The sequence below is a fragment of the Hyla sarda genome, unplaced genomic scaffold, assembly GCF_029499605.1.
Source record: "Hyla sarda isolate aHylSar1 unplaced genomic scaffold, aHylSar1.hap1 scaffold_55, whole genome shotgun sequence".
In the NCBI taxonomy this organism is placed as follows: domain Eukaryota; kingdom Metazoa; phylum Chordata; class Amphibia; order Anura; family Hylidae; genus Hyla; species Hyla sarda.
Window position 1 is genome coordinate 694,910 of NW_026610561.1, and position 19,962 is coordinate 714,871.

A 19,962-nucleotide genomic window follows, 5' to 3' on the forward strand; every position below is an offset into this window, starting at 1 on the left:
ACATACACACACACACACACACAGTCCATGTCTCCTCACCATCACCACACACACACACACACACACACACACACACACACAGTCCATGTCTCCTCACCATCACCACACACACACACACACACACACACACACACAGTCCAGGTCTCCTCACCATCACCTCACACACACACACACACACAAACACACACACACAGTCCAGGTCTCCTCACCACCATCACCACACACACACTCAGTCCAGGTCTCCTCACCATTACCTCACTCACACACACACACACACACACACACAGTCCATGTCTCCTCACCATCACCACACACACACACACAGTCCATGTCTCCTCACCATCACCACACACACACACACACACACACACACAGTCCAGGTCTCCTCACCATCACCACACACACACACACACACACACACACACACACACAGTCCAGGTCTCCTCACCATCACCTCACACACACACACACACACACACAGTCCAGGTCTCCTCACCATCACCACACACACACACACAGTCCAGGTCTCCTCACCATCACCACACACACACACACACACACACACACACACACAGTCCAGGTCTCCTCACCATCACCTCACACACACACACACACAGTCCATGTCTCCTCACCATCACCACACACACACACACACACACACACACACACAGTCCAGGTCTCCTCACCATCACCTCACACACACACACACACAGTCCAGGTCTCCTCACCATCACCACACACACACACACACACACAGTCCAGGTCTCCTCACCATCACCACACACACACACACACACACACACACAGTCCAGGTCTCCTCACCATCACCTCACACACACACACACACACACACACACACACACACAGTCCAGGTCTCCTCACCATCACCTCACACACACACACACACACACAGTCCAGGTCTCCTCACCATCACACCACACACACACACACACACACACACAGTCCAGGTCTCCTCACCATCACCACACACACACACACAGTCCAGGTCTCCTCACCATCACCACACACACACACACACACACACACACACAGTCCAGGTCTCCTCACCATCACCTCACACACACACACACACACACACACACACACACAGTCCAGGTCTCCTCACCATCACCTCACACACACACACACACACACACACACACAGTCCAGGTCTCCTCACCATCACCACACACACACACAGTCCAGGTCTCCTCACCATCACCACACACACACACACACACACACACACACACAGTCCAGGTCTCCTCACCATCACCACACACACACACACACACACACACACACACACACACACACACACACAGTCCAGGTCTCCTCACCATCACCACACACACACACACACACACAGTCCAGGTCTCCTCACCATCACCACACACACACACACACACACACACAGTCCAGGTCTCCTCACCATCACCTCACACACACACACACACACACACACACACAGTCCAGGTCTCCTCACCATCACCTCACACACACACACACACACACACACACACACACACACACACAGTCCAGGTCTCCTCACCATCACCACACACACACACAGTCCAGGTCTCCTCACCATCACCCCACACACACACACACACACACACACACAGTCCAGGTCTCCTCACCATCACCACACACACACACACACACAGTCCAGGTCTCCTCACCATCACCACACACACACAGTCCAGGTCTCCTCACCATCACCACACACACACACAGTCCATGTCTCCTCACCATCACCACACACACACACACAGTCCATGTCTCCTCACCATCACCACACACACACACACACAAACACACAGTCCAGGTCTCCTCACCATCACCACACACACACACACACACACACAGTCCATGTCTCCTCACCATCACCACACACACACACACACACACACACACAGTCCATGTCTCCTCACCATCACCACACACACACACACACACACACACACACAGTCCAGGTCTCCTCACCATCACCTCACACACACACACACACACACACACACACACACACACACACACACAGTCCATGTCTCCTCACCATCACCACACACACACACACACAGTCCAGGTCTCCTCACCATCACCACACACACACACACACACACACACACACACACACACACACACAGTCCAGGTCTCCTCACCATCACCTCACACACACACACACACACACAGTCCAGGTCTCCTCACCATCACCACACACACACACACACACACAGTCCAGGTCTCCTCACCATCACCACACACACACACACACACACACACACACACACACACACAGTCCAGGTCTCCTCACCATCACCTCACACACACACACACACACACACACACAGTCCAGGTCTCCTCACCATCACCACACACACACACACACACACACACAGTCCATGTCTCCTCACCATCACCACACACACACACACACACCATGTCTCCTCACCATCACCACACACACACACACACACACACCATGTCTCCTCACCATCACCACACACACACACACACACACACACACACACACAGTCCAGGTCTCCTCACCATCACCTCACACACACACACACACACACATACACACAGTCCAGGTCTCCTCACCATCACCACACACACACACACACACACACACAGTCCAGGTCTCCTCACCATCACCACACACACACACACACACACACACACACACAGTCCAGGTCTCCTCACCATCACCTCACACACACACAGTCCAGGTCTCCTCACCATCACCTCACACACACACACACACACACACACACAGTCCAGGTCTCCTCACCATCACCTCACACACACACACACACACACAGTCCAGGTCTCCTCACCACCATCACCTCACACACACACACACACACACACACACAGTCCAGGTCTCCTCACCATCACCTCACACACACACACACAGTCCAGGTCTCCTCACCATCACCACACACACACACACACAGTCCAGGTCTCCTCACCATCACCACACACACACACACACACACACACACACACACACACACAGTCCAGGTCTCCTCACCATCACCTCACACACACACACACACACACACACACACACACAGTCCAGGTCTCCTCACCATCACCTCACACACACACACACACACACACACACACACACACACACACACAGTCCAGGTCTCCTCACCATCACCACACACACACACAGTCCAGGTCTCCTCACCATCACCCCACACACACACACACACACACACACACAGTCCAGGTCTCCTCACCATCACCACACACACACACACACACACAGTCCAGGTCTCCTCACCATCACCACACACACACACACACACACACACACACAGTCCAGGTCTCCTCACCATCACCTCACACACACACACACACACACACACACAGTCCAGGTCTCCTCACCATCACCACACACACACACACACACACAGTCCAGGTCTCCTCACCATCACCACACACACACACACACACACACACACACACAGTCCAGGTCTCCTCACCATCACCTCACACACACACACACACACACACACACACAGTCCAGGTCTCCTCACCATCACCACACACACACACACACACACACACAGTCCATGTCTCCTCACCATCACCACACACACACACACACACCATGTCTCCTCACCATCACCACACACACACACACACACACACCATGTCTCCTCACCATCACCACACACACACACACACACACACACACACACAGTCCAGGTCTCCTCACCATCACCTCACACACACACACACACACATACACACAGTCCAGGTCTCCTCACCATCACCACACACACACACACACACAGTCCAGGTCTCCTCACCATCACCACACACACACACACACACAGTCCAGGTCTCCTCACCATCACCACACACACACACACACACACACACACACACAGTCCAGGTCTCCTCACCATCACCTCACACACACACACACACACACACACACAGTCCAGGTCTCCTCACCATCACCTCACACACACACACACACACAGTCCAGGTCTCCTCACCATCACACCACACACACACACACACAGTCCAGGTCTCCTCACCACCATCACCTCACACACACACACACACACACACACACACAGTCCAGGTCTCCTCACCATCACCACACACACACACAGTCCAGGTCTCCTCACCATCACCACACACACACACAGTCCAGGTCTCCTCACCATCAACTCACACACACACACACACACACACAGTCCAGGTCTCCTCACCATCACCACACACACACACACACACACACACACACACACACAGTCCAGGTCTCCTCACCATCACAACACACACAATACACACGTCTGTCACTCACTTTCCGGCTTCCTCATGCCCCGGCCCTCAGCTGTCAGCCCGACCAGGAACAGCCACAGCCCGAGCCTCATCCTCTGCTCTCCGCGGCACTAGTGAGGCGACCAGGCCGGGGACGTTCAGGGAGGAGATAAGTGACAGTACGGGGCGGGGCCAGGGAGAGGCGGGAGAATCTGTCACTACTAAATATGTAAACAGAGCGCGAGACCGAACAGGTGCATGCGGGACAATCCATGTGTATGAAGGCGCGGGGGGGATATGTCTATAACTGGAGGATATATATATATGAGGAGAGGATATGTCTATGATGGAGGATATATATATATGTGAGGAGAGGATATGTCTATGACTGGAGGATATATATATATGAGGAGAGGATATGTCTATGATGGAGGATATATATATATGAGGAGAGGATATGTCTATGACTGGAGAATATATATATGTGAGGAGAGGATATGTCTATGACTGGAGGATATATATATATGAGGAGAGGATATGTCTATAACTGGAGGATATATATATATGAGGGGAGGATATGTCTATGACTGGAGGATATATATATGTGAGGAGAGGATATGTCTATGACTGGAGAATATATATATATGAGGAGAGGATATGTCTATGACTGGAGGATATATATATATGAGGAGAGGATATGTCTATGACTGGAGGATATATATATATGAGGAGAGGATATGTCTATGATGGAGGATATATATATGAGGAGAGGATATGTCTATGACTGGAGAATATATATATGTGAGGAGAGGATATGTCTATGACTGGAGGATATATATATATGTGAGGAGAGGATATGTCTATGACTGGAGGATATATATATATATATATATATATATATGTATATGAGGAGAGGATATGTCTATGACTGGAGGATATATATATATGAGGAGAGGATATGTCTATGACTGGAGGATATATATATATGAGGAGAGGATATGTCTATGACTGGAGGATATATATATATGAGGAGAGGATATGTCTATAACTGGAGGATATATATATATGAGGGGAGGATATGTCTATGACTGGAGGATATATATATGTGAGGAGAGGATATGTCTATGACTGGAGAATATATATATATGTGAGGAGAGGATATGTCTATGACTGGAGGATATATATATATGAGGAGAGGATATGTCTATGACTGGAGAATATATATATGTGAGGAGAGGATATGTCTATGACTGGAGGATATATATATATGAGGAGAGGATATGTCTATAACTGGAGGATATATATATATGAGGAGAGGATATGTCTATAACTGGAGGATATATATATATGAGGAGAGGATATGTCTATGACTGGAGAATATATATATGTGAGGAGAGGATATGTCTATGACTGGAGGATATATATATATGAGGAGAGGATATGTCTATGACTGGAGGATATATATATATATATATATATATATATATGAGGAGAGGATATGTCTATGACTGGAGAATATATATATGTGAGGAGAGGATATGTCTATAACTGGAGGATATATATATATATATATATGTGAGGGGAGGATATGTCTATGACTGGAGGATATATATATATGAGGAGAGGATATGTCTATGACTGGAGAATATATATATGTGAGGAGAGGATATGTCTATAACTGGAGGATATATATATATGTGAGGAGAGGATATGTCTATGACTGGAGGATATATATATGTGAGGAGAGGATATGTCTATAACTGGAGGATATATATATATGAGGAGAGGATATGTCTATGACTGGAGGATATATATATGTGAGGAGAGGATATGTCTATAACTGGAGGATATATATATATATATATATATATATATATATATATGTGAGGGGAGGATATGTCTATGACTGGAGGATATATATATGTGAGGAGAGGATATGTCTATGACTGGAGGATAAATATATATGAGGAGAGGATATGTCTATGATGGAGGATATATATATGTGAGGAGAGGATATGTCTATGACTGGAGGATATATATATATATGTGAGGGGAGGATATGTCTATGATGGAGGATATATATATATATATATGAGGAGAGGATATGTCTATGACTGGAGGATATATATATATGAGGAGAGGATATGTCTATGATGGAGGATATATATATATATGTGAGGAGAGGATATGTCTATGACTGGAGGATATATATATATATGTGAGGAGAGGATATGTCTATGACTGGAGGATATATATATGTGAGGAGAGGATATGTCTATGACTGGAGGATATATATATATGAGGAGAGGATATGTCTATGACTGGAGGATATATATATGTGAGGAGAGGATATGTCTATAACTGGAGGATATATATATATATATGAGGAGAGGATATGTCTATGATGGATGATATATATATATATGTGAGGAGAGGATATGTCTGACTGGAGGATATATATATGTGAGGAGAGGATATGTCTATGACTGGAGGATATATATATATGTGAGGAGAGGATATGTCTATGACTGGAGGATATATATATATGAGGAGAGGATATGTCTATGACTGGAGGATATATATATATGAGGAGAGGATATGTCTATGACTGTAGGATATATATATGTATATGAGGAGAAGATATGTCTATGACTGGAGGATATATATATATGTGAGGAGAGGATATGTCTATGACTGGAGGATATATATATATATGTGAGGAGAGGATATGTCTATGACTGGAGGATATATATATGTGAGGAGAGGATATGTCTATGACTGGAGGATATATATATATGAGGAGAGGATATGTCTATGACTGGAGGATATATATATATGAGGGGAGGATATGTCTATGACTGGAGGATATATATATATATGAGGAGAGGATATGTCTATGACTGTAGGATATATATATATGTATATGAGGAGAGGATATGTCTATGACTGGAGGATATATATATGTGAGGAGAGGATATGTCTATGACTGGAGGATATATATATGTGAGGAGAGGATATGTCTATGACTGGAGGATATATATATATGAGGAGAGGATATGTCTATGACTGTAGGATATATATATGTATATGAGGAGAGGATATGTCTATGACTGGAGGATATATATATATATATGAGGAGAGGATATGTCTATGACTGGAGGATATATATATATGAGGAGAGGATATGTCTATGATGGATGATATATATATGTGAGGAGAGGATATGTCTATGATGGATGATATATATATGTGAGGAGAGGATATGTCTATGATGGATGATATATATATGTGAGGAGAGGATATGTCTATGATGGAGGATATATATATATGTGAGGAGAGGATATGTCTATGACTGGAGGATATATAAATGTGAGGAGAGGATATGTCTATGACTGGAGGATATATATATATGAGGAGAGGATATGTCTATGATGGAGGATATATATATATGTGAGGAGAGGATATGTCTATGACTGGAGGATATATATATGTGAGGAGAGGATATGTCTATGACTGGAGGATATATATATGTGAGGAGAGGATATGTCTATGACTGGAGGATATATATATGTGAGGAGAGGATATGTCTATGACTGGAGGATATATATATATATATGTGAGGAGAGGATATGTCTATGACTGGAGGATATATATATATATATATGTGAGGAGAGGATATGTCTATGACTGGAGGATATATATATATGTGAGGAGAGGATATGTCTATGATGGATGATATATATATATGTGAGGAGAGGATATGTCTATTGAAAGGTTCTCTGTCTTTTCCGTACCCCTGGTACTAGGTCCAATTTGGCTTAAGGCTTGTACTGGCCAGGAGAGCGTCTTGTCAGGTGTGGAAAAAATACATGCACACAAGGTACCCTCTAAGTACGCTCTGTTTTACTATTTGCCAACGTTCATATATATATATACCATGTTGCTTAATAGTTACAAGTCAGCAGAACACAAGAACAGGATGTACGTGCACAACAGTTAGGAATCAGCAGTTGAGAAAACGAGAAGTACGGTACGAGCCTTGCGGTTACAAAAGGCAGAATTAAAATATATCATACAGTATTACAGAATTAAGATATACATCATACAAGATTACAGATCTGTATTATTATATCAAGACCCTTGTATCCTTCAATCCCCTCTTAAAACCAGTTGTCACTTTAGACAACTTGGTTTTTCTTGTTTTCTATTTTCTTTTGAAAAGTCTTTAGGTAGGCATTATAGCCTTCTGCTAAGTGATGGTGAAGTAGAGGGACTTGGGTGTCTGATGAGGTGGAGAGGAGGATTTTAGTATCTGCAGCAGGTCTTGGCTTGCAGCGTTTCATACATAAGAAAATAAGTTTTATTGACACATATACTATGAGGGCAATGACAGTAATGTGTATTATGAGCTGCAGAACGCCTCCTATCCATCCTCCTATGCCAGGTAGCGGGATTCAATATTGAAAAGGTATCCCCCCACCACTTATCCTTGTTGATTTCATTGTCTTTGGCATATTTGTCCCTTAATTTTTGTATGTTCTCAAGCTGGTGGTGCATCTGAATTGTTCCTGAAGTGTCTATGTAATGGCAACAAGTAGGACCTATGCAATAAGTCTTTAGGCATTTTTTTTTAAGTAACACCAGGAAGGTATCTGTCCTAATCTACCGCAGTAGCCCACATCTGGGTTATTCCATATTGGTTCAGTAAGTTGGTATTCTAACGTGTCATTGCATGGTTGGTGTCCTGTTATATTATAGCAGTCTACGTCTTGAGTAGCCTGAGTAAAGAGGGTGTTATTTGGCCACCTTGGGTCATGTAAGTACCTTTCTATCTGACTGGGTTTAAGAAGATCAGTACTTGCAGATGTCCTGTTAAAACTAACTTTTATTCCTTCTGTGGGGATCGCTCCTAGGTCTAGTATATGTGTGACCACTCGAGTTACCCAGGAACCCCCTTTGAAGACCAACATTTGGTGTGGTCCTGGGCCTGGGCTGCTTAAGTTTCCCTGCCACCATGGCTGCCCCACCCATCCTACTATAGGAATACCCACTGAGGTGTTTCAGTTCTTTGCATATGGTGTCTCGTTGTCAGCAAGCATGTCAAAACAGTCTCCCTGAAATAATACATATGAGGGCACAGGGATAGCAAAGTAGGGCATGCTTTGGGCAGACACAGGGGCATGGGTGCATATCCAACAATCCTTCGCAGTGTGGTTTTGTGCTAACATTATATGGTGTTTCAGGAACTTATCGTTTGGGTGTCTCTCTAATTCATTCTGCAGAGTCACCGTGGGGTGAATCAAAGTCAATAAAGTCATTAATGCAAACATCATGAGACTTAGTTTCTTCAACCATCTGCCAGAACAAGGCCAGGGCATCAGCGGGTACATCTTTCGGTAGGCTTTCAAGGTCAGGGCTGTCTGCCCCCGTTATTACCTCCTTTGGGTGATGTTGGACGAGTTTCATCCGAGAGGCGTGGATCCAAGAAGGGCTGTCTTCTGTGAGAACCGCCGTCCTCGTCACGGCAACAACTGTGGTTGGGGGTCCAAAGGTGAAGTCTCCGGGCTTCTTTCCTTTCGACAGAGTCTTAACCAGGACAGTGTCGCCTTCCTGGAACTGGTGTGTTGGTTCCTGTGGGAGAGAAGGAGAATTACAGACAACTTTTTGTTCTACTTTATCAAGGGTTTGGATAAGGTCTGTGACATATTGTTCCCTTATCTGGTCGAGGTCCCCTTCTTCTGTTATAAGTGGTCGTTAGGCCCATGGAGTCGGGAAAGGCCTACCCATGAGAATCTCAAAAGGGGAGAGTTGTAAAGTCTTATGGGGGGTCATTCTAATTTCTGAGAGTATGATGGGAAGGACTTGTTTCCACTTCTCAAAGGTGCTCCCTGTGGCCTACTCCGTGGAAATGAGCAATAAAACTGGGGCACTGTGTTGGGGTATGCATGGTGTCCCCTCTTTGCAGATCAATCCTGTTACAGGATTTTTCTGCAATACCGGATAACACCAATCATATTCCTCTTTTTTTGGGAACAGAGGACTGGAGAGAGAGAAGTGTTTGTGTCTTCGAGTGAAGAAGGTGTAAGAACTGGTAACATCAGTGAGACAGGTAGGTTGTCGTGTAGCAGCCAGTTGTGGTCTGCTAGAGCATTGCCCTTTGAAATGTGATCAGTCCCACGTGTGTGTGTGTGTGTGTCCTGCAGTGAATGAAGACTAATTGTGATGGTAGGGATGTCCGGCATCACATCATCATGAATTTTCAGGCCAACTAGTGCGCAGGGCCAGATGTAGGGGAGGCATACACCATTTTCAAGTATGGATTACTGAGGAGAATTGCCTCATATCCAGAGAGCCGTTGTGTTTACATGTGTTGTGTATGTAGGCCTTTAAAGGAGAGAGATAACATCATGAGAAGTGTACAAGGTAGTGTCATGTCCTAAAGTAAGGGTGGTAGCTTGTTCAACAATCATAGCACAGGCAGCAAGAGCTCGCAGACATGCCGGCATCCCCTGTACGGAGACCTTTGAGAAAAAAGGCACAAGGACGTAGTTTACCTCCATGAAACTGTGTCAGCACACCCGCCATGGTTTTACAATTGTCTCGTGCATACATGTGGAAAGGCAAATTGTAATCTGGGAGACCTAGCCCTGGACTTGTCATTAAAAGCTTTGTACATTTATGAGGACCATTTGATTAGATCCGGTTTGCCTGATAGGGTTGCATCTCTATGAGCAGTCGGGAATCCACTGTCTGCAGTAGTTTATCATACCCAAGAAAGATTGCGTTTCCTTCTGGGCGTGCGGGGTGACCAGGCCCGCTACAGACTGGACTCTAGACGTGCTCAACTCCCTTTTCCCTTTTGGCAGAACAAAACCCAGATATTCAACCTGTTCACAACACCATCCTCAAGGCAGGCCTCCTCAGAGTAACTACACAGTAACAAATCATCAACATATTGGAAGAGAACAGAACCCTGGGGGGTGTGCCATGATTTAAAAAGGCTTGGAGGACAATGCTGAACACAACTGGGGAATCAGCATACCCCTGGGGCATTGTACACCAGGTTAACTGTAGTCCCTCAAAGGAAAAAGCAAAAAGGAGTCTGGTCTCTTTGTCCACTGGGATCGAGAAGAAAGCATTCTTCAGATCGAGGACAGAAAAATGAGTTGCCTGTGCTGGGATTGATGACAACAGTTGAGCGACATCAGGAACTATAGGGGCAATAGGCACAATTAGTCTGTTGATGGCTCTCAGGTCTTGTACAAAACAGACAGTACCATTGGGTTTAGAGACAGTATGTTCCAAAACACAAGTTTGTAGGAAATGTTTGATTATAGGGCGGATACCTTTGATTTGTTTCCTGTGACAAGGGGTGCTGTTTATGGTAGACCGGGAGAATGTCTGGTTTGAGTCTTGCCTTGTATGGCGTACAGTCAATATGTCCTACATCATGGTCTCCATGTGACCAGACAATGGGGTCTACCTCAGGTGGGACTTGGGTCGGGGACATAACAGGATAATGTTAGTACCCTGCAGGTGTGACTATGGGTGCGAGGTCAGACGTGACATGTAACCTGGACTGGGATGAAGTGATATGTAATTTGAGTTTACATATGAGGTCTCTTCTCAGGAGGTTTACAGGGCATTCAGGTATGATGCGAAAGGAAGGGAAGGTTAAATGGTCACCCTCGGGGCATTGTGTATACAGGTGCTATGAACATACTAAATTTCAAACAGTAGACATATATATATATACGCATATATATATATATATATATATATATATATATATATATATATATACATATACATATATATCCCCTGAAAAACAAAATTACACCAGATCCGAAGAAGAAGAAGCTGTCATGCTCCCTGTAAACCCCGCCTTACTCCTCCCAAACCTCTATGTCACCAGTCACCGCCCCTTTGAGTCTGGCTTCTTGTCTTTCCCCAGTTCTGGTCAGTCACCATGAAACGTCTATTATCACATGTGTTACTGACAGTGTTACTTTACATCAAGAAACATACAAGAAACATGTAACCTGTAACAATACCGACATTTACAAATACTTAACGTACAACACACAGGGCCCACATTCTCACCAAAGATATAAAAATAAAAGTGTACACAGCTCTCTCAAAAATTTGAAAAATAATTATCTCCAATGCGCATTGTTTATAATCCAGTAAACCATTAGCTTGATTTTAAATGCCTAAAGTAACGTTTATCAATTAAATAGTGATCACTTTTTTTATTTATTTTATCTTCTTGGCCAAATTTCTTCTCTTATTACTCCAGTAATATAATAAGACAATTAATCGCATTTCCTGATACATTTTTTTTTTTTTTTTTTGCATCAACCCTGTGTTACTGTGAAGGCAAGAAATTAATGAAATATCATCAAATAGTTCAATTTAATACCACGTGAATATATTTTTCTTTTAACACCATTTTCATTACAACACAGGGAAAACATTCACTGGTCATTTTCTATACACTCCTGACTCATTAACACACCTCACACATATATAACATACTTTATATCATAAGAACCATCCTATAAACGCCATCATATGACCACATACACAGGGCTTTCCTAGCGATTTACCACATCACTCCATTCCATAGCATTGAACACTCATCTTCACTTCATTTATTCCAGCAGTGTCAGCTCTGCTCATCCTACATTCCTCACACTGCTTCACATGCTTTCTCCTTCACAAATCACCTGCTTTTCCACCAAAACGTTGAGTCTCTATTTCTGACAACAATTTCTAATCCTATCAAACAATTTACACAGCCCTTCATCAGAACGCCAACATGCTGTGAACCTTTTCCAAAATTCAGTAACAGTTTCACCTAGTTTTTGTTTGCATGCCACAGCAATAGGCAGTGATGATTTTTGTTTGAAAACTTGGTTAAGTTCCTCTTCTAATTCTCTCCATATACGCTCTCTACCCTTCTCGAGATTACAAATGTAGTTATTAGAGTGGGGGTCAGGGGGTATTTATCATTGGCCCCCTCCCTTGGGAATGGGCTGGAGTCCTTCATGAATTCTCACCTACCAGCTATATCATCTACCCATGGATTCACTAAGTCCCATCCTGTAGGGCTAAGTTGGGCCACATAAGCCTTACATGTTTCATTGGGAAGGGGAGGAGGATAGGACTTAGATGATTTGGAACCCATGTTCCGTAATTGGTGCAAAACCTCAATCTCTGGATTTGGCTGTACTGAACTCTGAAGGTTCCGACAATTCCTCTCAACAGAGTAGGGATTCTCTAATTTAATTGCACCAATCACTGAGCATGCACGGTATCTCTGAACAAACTGTCACTTGCTTTCACCACATCCCGGGTCAACAAGTTGCCTCTAGCCGGGAGGGTGGGGCGTCTTACAGATGTTTTGAGAACCAGCAGATTATTACTATTATTATTATTATTAGTATTAATATTATAACAGTTATATGCACCTTACTCTAGACATTAAAGCAATGGGTAGTATACTCACGTGTCTTCTTAAGCGTAAGGGGAAAAAAGGAAGTTACAAGTAAAACACTAAACAGAACTAAACAGAAATACAAGAAGTTTTTTGTAAGCGTTAAGCCAAATTGAAACAAGACAACCACCCTGGATTGTCAAATTACTCTTAGTTCCTCATTTCACCTGTTCCCTGAACAGAAGTCAAATACTGTAATTTTGTGTCCCAGACACGATATGAAAGTAACTCTTATACTTACTGGAATCGAGACGTGGCCAGTGCCCCCCGGGTCGACAATACCACACAAGGATATGGTTCTTACCGGTCCGGAGGATGACCCTCTCGATCCCGGACGAGCCCCCAGCTGAAAGGTTCTCTGTCTACTCAGTACCCCTGGTACTAGGTCCAATTTGGCTTAAGGCTTGTACTGGCCAGGAGAGCGTCTTGTCAGGTGTGGAAAAAATACATGCACACAAGGTACCCTCTAAGTACGCTCTGTTTTACTATTTGCCAACGTTCATATATATATATATATATATACCATGTTGCTTAATAGTTACAAGTCAGCAGAACACAAGAACAGGATGTACGTGCACAACAGTTAGGAATCAGCAGTTGAGAAAACGAGAAGTACGGTACGAGCCTTGCGGTTACAAAAGGCAGAATTAAGATATATCATACAGTATTACAGAATTAAGATATACATCATACAAGATTACAGATCTGTATTATTATATCAAGACCCTTGTATCCTTCATCTATGACTGGAGGATATATATATGTGAGGAGAGGATATGTCTATGACTGGAGGATATATATATGTGAGGGGAGGATATGTCTATGACTGGAGGATATATATATGTGAGGAGAGGATATGTCTATGACTGGAGTATATATATATGTGAGGGGAGGATATGTCTATGACTGGAGGATATATATATATATATGAGGAGAGGATATGTCTATGACTGGAGGATATATATATATGAGGAGAGGATATGTCTATGACTGGAGGATATATATATGTGAGGAGAGGATATGTCTATGACTGGAGGATATATATATGTGAGGGGAGGATATGTCTATGACTGGAGGATATATATATATATGAGGAGAGGATATGTCTATGACTGGAGGATATATATATATGAGGAGAGGATATGTCTATGACTGGAGGATATATATATGTGAGGAGAGGATATGTCTATGACTGGAGGATATATATATATGTGAGGAGAGGATATGTCTATGACTGGAGGATATATATATATGAGGAGAGGATATGCCTATGACTGGAGGATATATATATGTGAGGAGAGGATATGTCTATAACTGGAGGATATATATATATGAGGGGAGGATATGTCTATGACTGGAGGATATATATATATATGTGAGGAGAGGATATGTCTATGACTGGAGTATATATATACATATATATATATATATATATGAGGAGAGAATATGTCTATGACTGGAGGATATATATATATATGTGAGGAGAGGATATGTCTATGACTGGAGGATATATATATATATATATGTGAGTGGAGGATATGTCTATGATGGAGGATATATATATGTGAGGAGAGGATATGTCTATGACTGGAGGATATATATATATATATATATATATATATATGAGGAGAGAATATGTCTATGACTGGAGGATATATATATATATATATATATATATACATATATATACACAGATGGAAATGCGAGGACAGCACACCGGAGTAGTCCCACAGTGGATCAACAGTCCCAGTCGCAGACAGTATAGCCAATATCCAGAATGGGTATTAGGCAGCACACCAAGTAGTGTTCAAATCAAAGTGCGGTTTAATATCCCATATAAAGATACAACGTTTCGGCAGTATCACACTTGAGAAAGGCAGTGATACTGTGATACTGCCGAAACGTTGTATCTTGATATGGGATATTAAACCGCACTTTGATTTGAACACTACTTGGTGTGCTGCCTAATACCCATTCTGGATATATATATATGATAGAATTGGGTAGAGGAGACTCCATTTTTGTGTTCAAAGACTCCATTTTGTATGAAGACTTGATTATTCTCGGTCTAAGTGACTGTATTCTATCTTTCTTTTTTTTTTCTACATAACAAACTTTAAACTTTTGAACTAAGAGACGATGGGTACCTTATCTTCAAGAATGCAGACACTCTTATCTTTTTCTACCCCAGATGCGTTCTTGAAACAACGGTTCATTATATTTGAGCTTAAGCAATGTATATTTTGTATCTAACTTTCTTCTGCGAAAGATTTATGGTTTTCCTGTGTTTGTACAATGTAGAGTTTACTGCGCACGCCTAATTGAAAGTGGGGTATAAAATACTCCTGAAAAGAGGGCTAGGCCAGTTCTGCCTTCAGCTTACAGAGACAACACTTGTGTTTGTGTCGTGATTTTGAATGACAGGTAGTGTTGGAAGGAACGTTGGGTGACTGCAGCCCCATACAGGCTTTCCACACACAAATTGGGCATCCGCCGACAGAAGACGTCTCGGCCTTTGGGGTCGATCCTAACAATATATATATTTCTCTATCGGCTCCATTGGGGACACAGACCATGGGTGTATGCTGCTGTCTCTAGGAAGTATGACACTATGGCAACAAAGAAGTCGGCTCCTCCCAGCAGGGTATACCCGCCACCAGGCCCTGAGCTAATCAGTTTTAGGCTTAGTGTCTAAGGAGGTGGACATGGGCTGGAGATCTCCAGACCAGGTCTTATGTTTTATTCTTTTCCTAGATTTAGGGATGTGTTAGATTTTTTATTCCATTTTCTTTCCTGTTTTCTGGTGGGGACTCAGGAACTGCGGCTCACTGTTTCCCCATTGCGAGTAAGGGGGCACAGACATTGCGTATATGCGCTGTTCACCACCTTTCGCCAACGGTCAGCGCTTGGGTTTGTACCTCATGGGTCCGGGTCATCTCCCTGCTCGCCTCGCTTGCTCATGGTAGCCCGGCATGATGCAGGTGATAAAGCTGGCTGAAGACTTCATAGGAAGACTCCATGAGGTAAGTTCTGACTGAGGTGAGTATATTTCCCTTTCTCCTTAGGTGCAGATTTGCAACATCTGGAGACCCTCAGTTTTTGGCCCACCTTTCTCATGGGTCTAATGGGGCTGGCCTGGACAGGGGGTCCTTTATTACTGGGGTGAGCAGTGGCAGTTTGGAAGGGGCACAGCTTTCCTCACTTTATTCGTGTGTGTGTGTGTGTGCGTGTGCGTGTGTGTGTGTGTGTGTGAAATGACTGTGTGTCTGTTTTTTACATTGAAGCGTCTGACAGCCGCATCGTTCTTCTATGCGGGCGCTCTGAGCGCCGGCTTACTTTCACTTTCAGCAGCGGCTGCTGCCGGTGGCATCTAGTCCGCTCAATTCCCCGCGAGCGCACATGCATTTGCATATGCGCTCGGGGAAAGGAGCAGGTGCCATTACGGGACTTCTAGTTAATACTAGCGATGCACGCGATTATGGTGGCAGGGGCCAATCAGCGGTGCCCCCTGCTCCTAACACGCCCCTCCCTTGCTATTGGCCGGCATTTCTCCTCTCTTACAGCCTGGAGACCACCACGGGTTGGAGTCCCGGGGTGGGACAGAGTGTTACAGTGTTGTGGTTTATGTCACCAAAGATATATATAACCCTACATATATAGTAGGTAAGGGTATGTATTTGCACTTATAACACCAAAAAGAGAACCATACCACAAATTAAACAGAAAAGTAATAGAATGTACAAAATAAACTTTATTAATACAATTTAGTAATAAAAAATAGATATTAGAATTAAAACAAAAATGGATAGGCACTAGTGGACATACAAAGATATAGGACAATGGTAGGACCCAAATACAAGGAGTAAATGCCACAGTAGCTGGTAGGATACAAGAATAATACCTGCCAAAAGTATACAATAAAGGGTGCCAAACCATACCTACACCTGAACCCCAACGATCGTTACGCTATTATGCCGCTTCTTCAGGGGGCGTGACTAACCTGAGAGAGTCTGTAACCTTTATATCCTGCCCTAACCAATGGGATCCTCCATATTATGATCGGCATCTATATACACCAATTGTAGCATAGCCCATAGTTTACAAACAGGTGCTTCCTCTAACCTCACTTCCTATTGTACCTGAGAGCACATACCTCAGTGGCGTGCTCTCCAGCGTGGAACACAGGGATCCCTGTAATGCGCGGGCGCAACCGGAAGTCTCTAGTGCGTCCGCGATAGTGACATGTCACATGATCGCAATGTGCGGTCACATGACCTGTCAACACAAGATCGCTGGAGGCACACACACCATGAGCAGGCGCAGCCAGAAATCTCCAGCGCGGCTGCATTGACAACATGTCACGTGACCGCTAAGTGTAGTCACATGATAGGGTCTCAGCCGAAAAAATAACTTTATTGATAACAGACAGTAGTCGCAAGCGCAGAAACCTGACACCAATAATACAGCAAACCACCAAGTGAGTAACCAAACAAACTAGTGAATAAGTGAAGGTGACTAAAAGTAACAAGTGATAGGTGAATAAATAATTACAGCATACATATATAATAATATATAATGGCCAACAACCTGAGAAAATTAGACAAAGTAAATAGAAGAAAATAAAATGAAACAATAAATATACCTGAAAACAATAATTAGAATAAAATAATATTAAACATAATAAAAAATAGTAATTAATAATAATAAAAAAAAATTATATATAAATAAATAATATACAAATTACATTATATATATATATATATATATATATATAAATATATAATAAAAGAAAACATATGATTAACTCAATAGCAGATAAGGAACAATAGAACCCTATCATATGTGCAAATTGTGTATTGTAGTACATATAAATGTATGAGATAAACATGCATAAATATTAGTAACCAAATTCATGACTCAGAAAAGGCGTGAAGGGGTGTAATTGATACATACAAATTAAAATTGGAAAAAAAAAATTTTTTTAAAAGGGGGAAAAATGGAAAAAGAGCAAAATCAATAATTAGAGGATGTATAATTAATTATGTGAATACACAGCTAATATGTGTGTGGAAATATAAACATGTACATAAATAGTATACATGAATAATGTGCAAAAAGGCAAATGTGAATAATTGAGTGTAAATCATAACGTAGAGTACATTCCACGCCGGAGAGCACACCAGAGGTATGTGCTCTCAGGTACAATAGGAAGTGAGGTTAGAGGAAGCACCTGTTTGTAAACTATGGGCTATGCTACAATTGGTGTATATAGATGCCGATCATAATATGGAGGATCCCATTGGTTAGGGCACGATATAAAGCTTACAGACTCTCTCAGGTTAGTCACGCCCCCTGAAGAAGCGGCATAATAGCGAAACGATCGTTGGGGCTCAGGTGTAGGTATGGTTTTGCACCCTTTATTGTATACTTTTGGCAGGTATTATTCTTGTATCCTACCAGCTACTGTGGCATTTACTCCTTATACTTGTATATTTTGATGTATTTGGGTCCTACCATTGTCCTATATCTTTGTATGTCCACTAGTGCCTATCCATTTTTGTTTTAATTCTAATATCTATTTTTTATTACTAAATTGTATTAATAAAGTTTATTTTGTACATTCTATTACTTTTCTGTTTAATTTGTAGTGTTGTGGTTTAATTTTAAAATAGGTCCATTGTGGTCTATGGGGATCTCAAGGCATGTGAAACTGTAAGATAAGCAGACTGTATTAGCAACACAATGAAATGGAACGCAGTTTTGGGTGAGAGAGGCCCAGAGCTGCCTCCCTCTAAACAGTTAACTGGAGTGTTAGCCACTCATTTTAATCTGTTAATAGTGTAACTCTAAACTGTCTGGTTCTGCTGAACCACTTGTTCTGCCTGCTCCACTGCTCCCCCAGACCTCCCTGCTACTCTACCCCGGTTCTTCTTCCAGACCCGGTGGGTTCGGCTGCCCCTCCAGCCTGGGTTCCCTCCCTCTCCCAGTCTATATCCTACTTGGCTCAGGTCTCCCGTTATGTGGTGACTGCCTTGGAGAGGCCCTCCCTACACCGGCCCTCCGGAGGGTCCCGCTCTCCCCTTATTCTGACGCTCTCGCAGCATCATAGGGGTGTGTCATCTGACTCATCCCCCGAGTCTTCTGGCAGGCACGGGCGCTCCCCTCGCAGGCAT

At 43.1% G+C, this 19,962-nt stretch overlaps 1 protein-coding gene across 7 annotated transcripts in view; it reads right to left on the reverse strand.

Annotated features, from left to right (window-relative positions):
• LOC130339673 (disintegrin and metalloproteinase domain-containing protein 15-like) overlaps window positions 1-19,962 on the reverse strand; it is an 89,194-nt gene that overhangs the window by 33,551 nt on the left and 35,681 nt on the right. For 6 of the 7 annotated variants that reach the window (XM_056554056.1, XM_056554057.1, XM_056554055.1 and 3 more), the window contains exon 1: window positions 4,334-4,465. The exons of the other annotated variant lie outside the window; for it this stretch is intronic. In XM_056554056.1, the coding sequence (XP_056410031.1) occupies window positions 4,334-4,403 (70 nt within the window). In that variant the 5' untranslated portion in view covers window positions 4,404-4,465. Of the gene's footprint in view, window positions 1-4,333; window positions 4,466-19,962 lie in introns of those variants that run through there. 7 annotated transcript variants of the gene reach the window in all.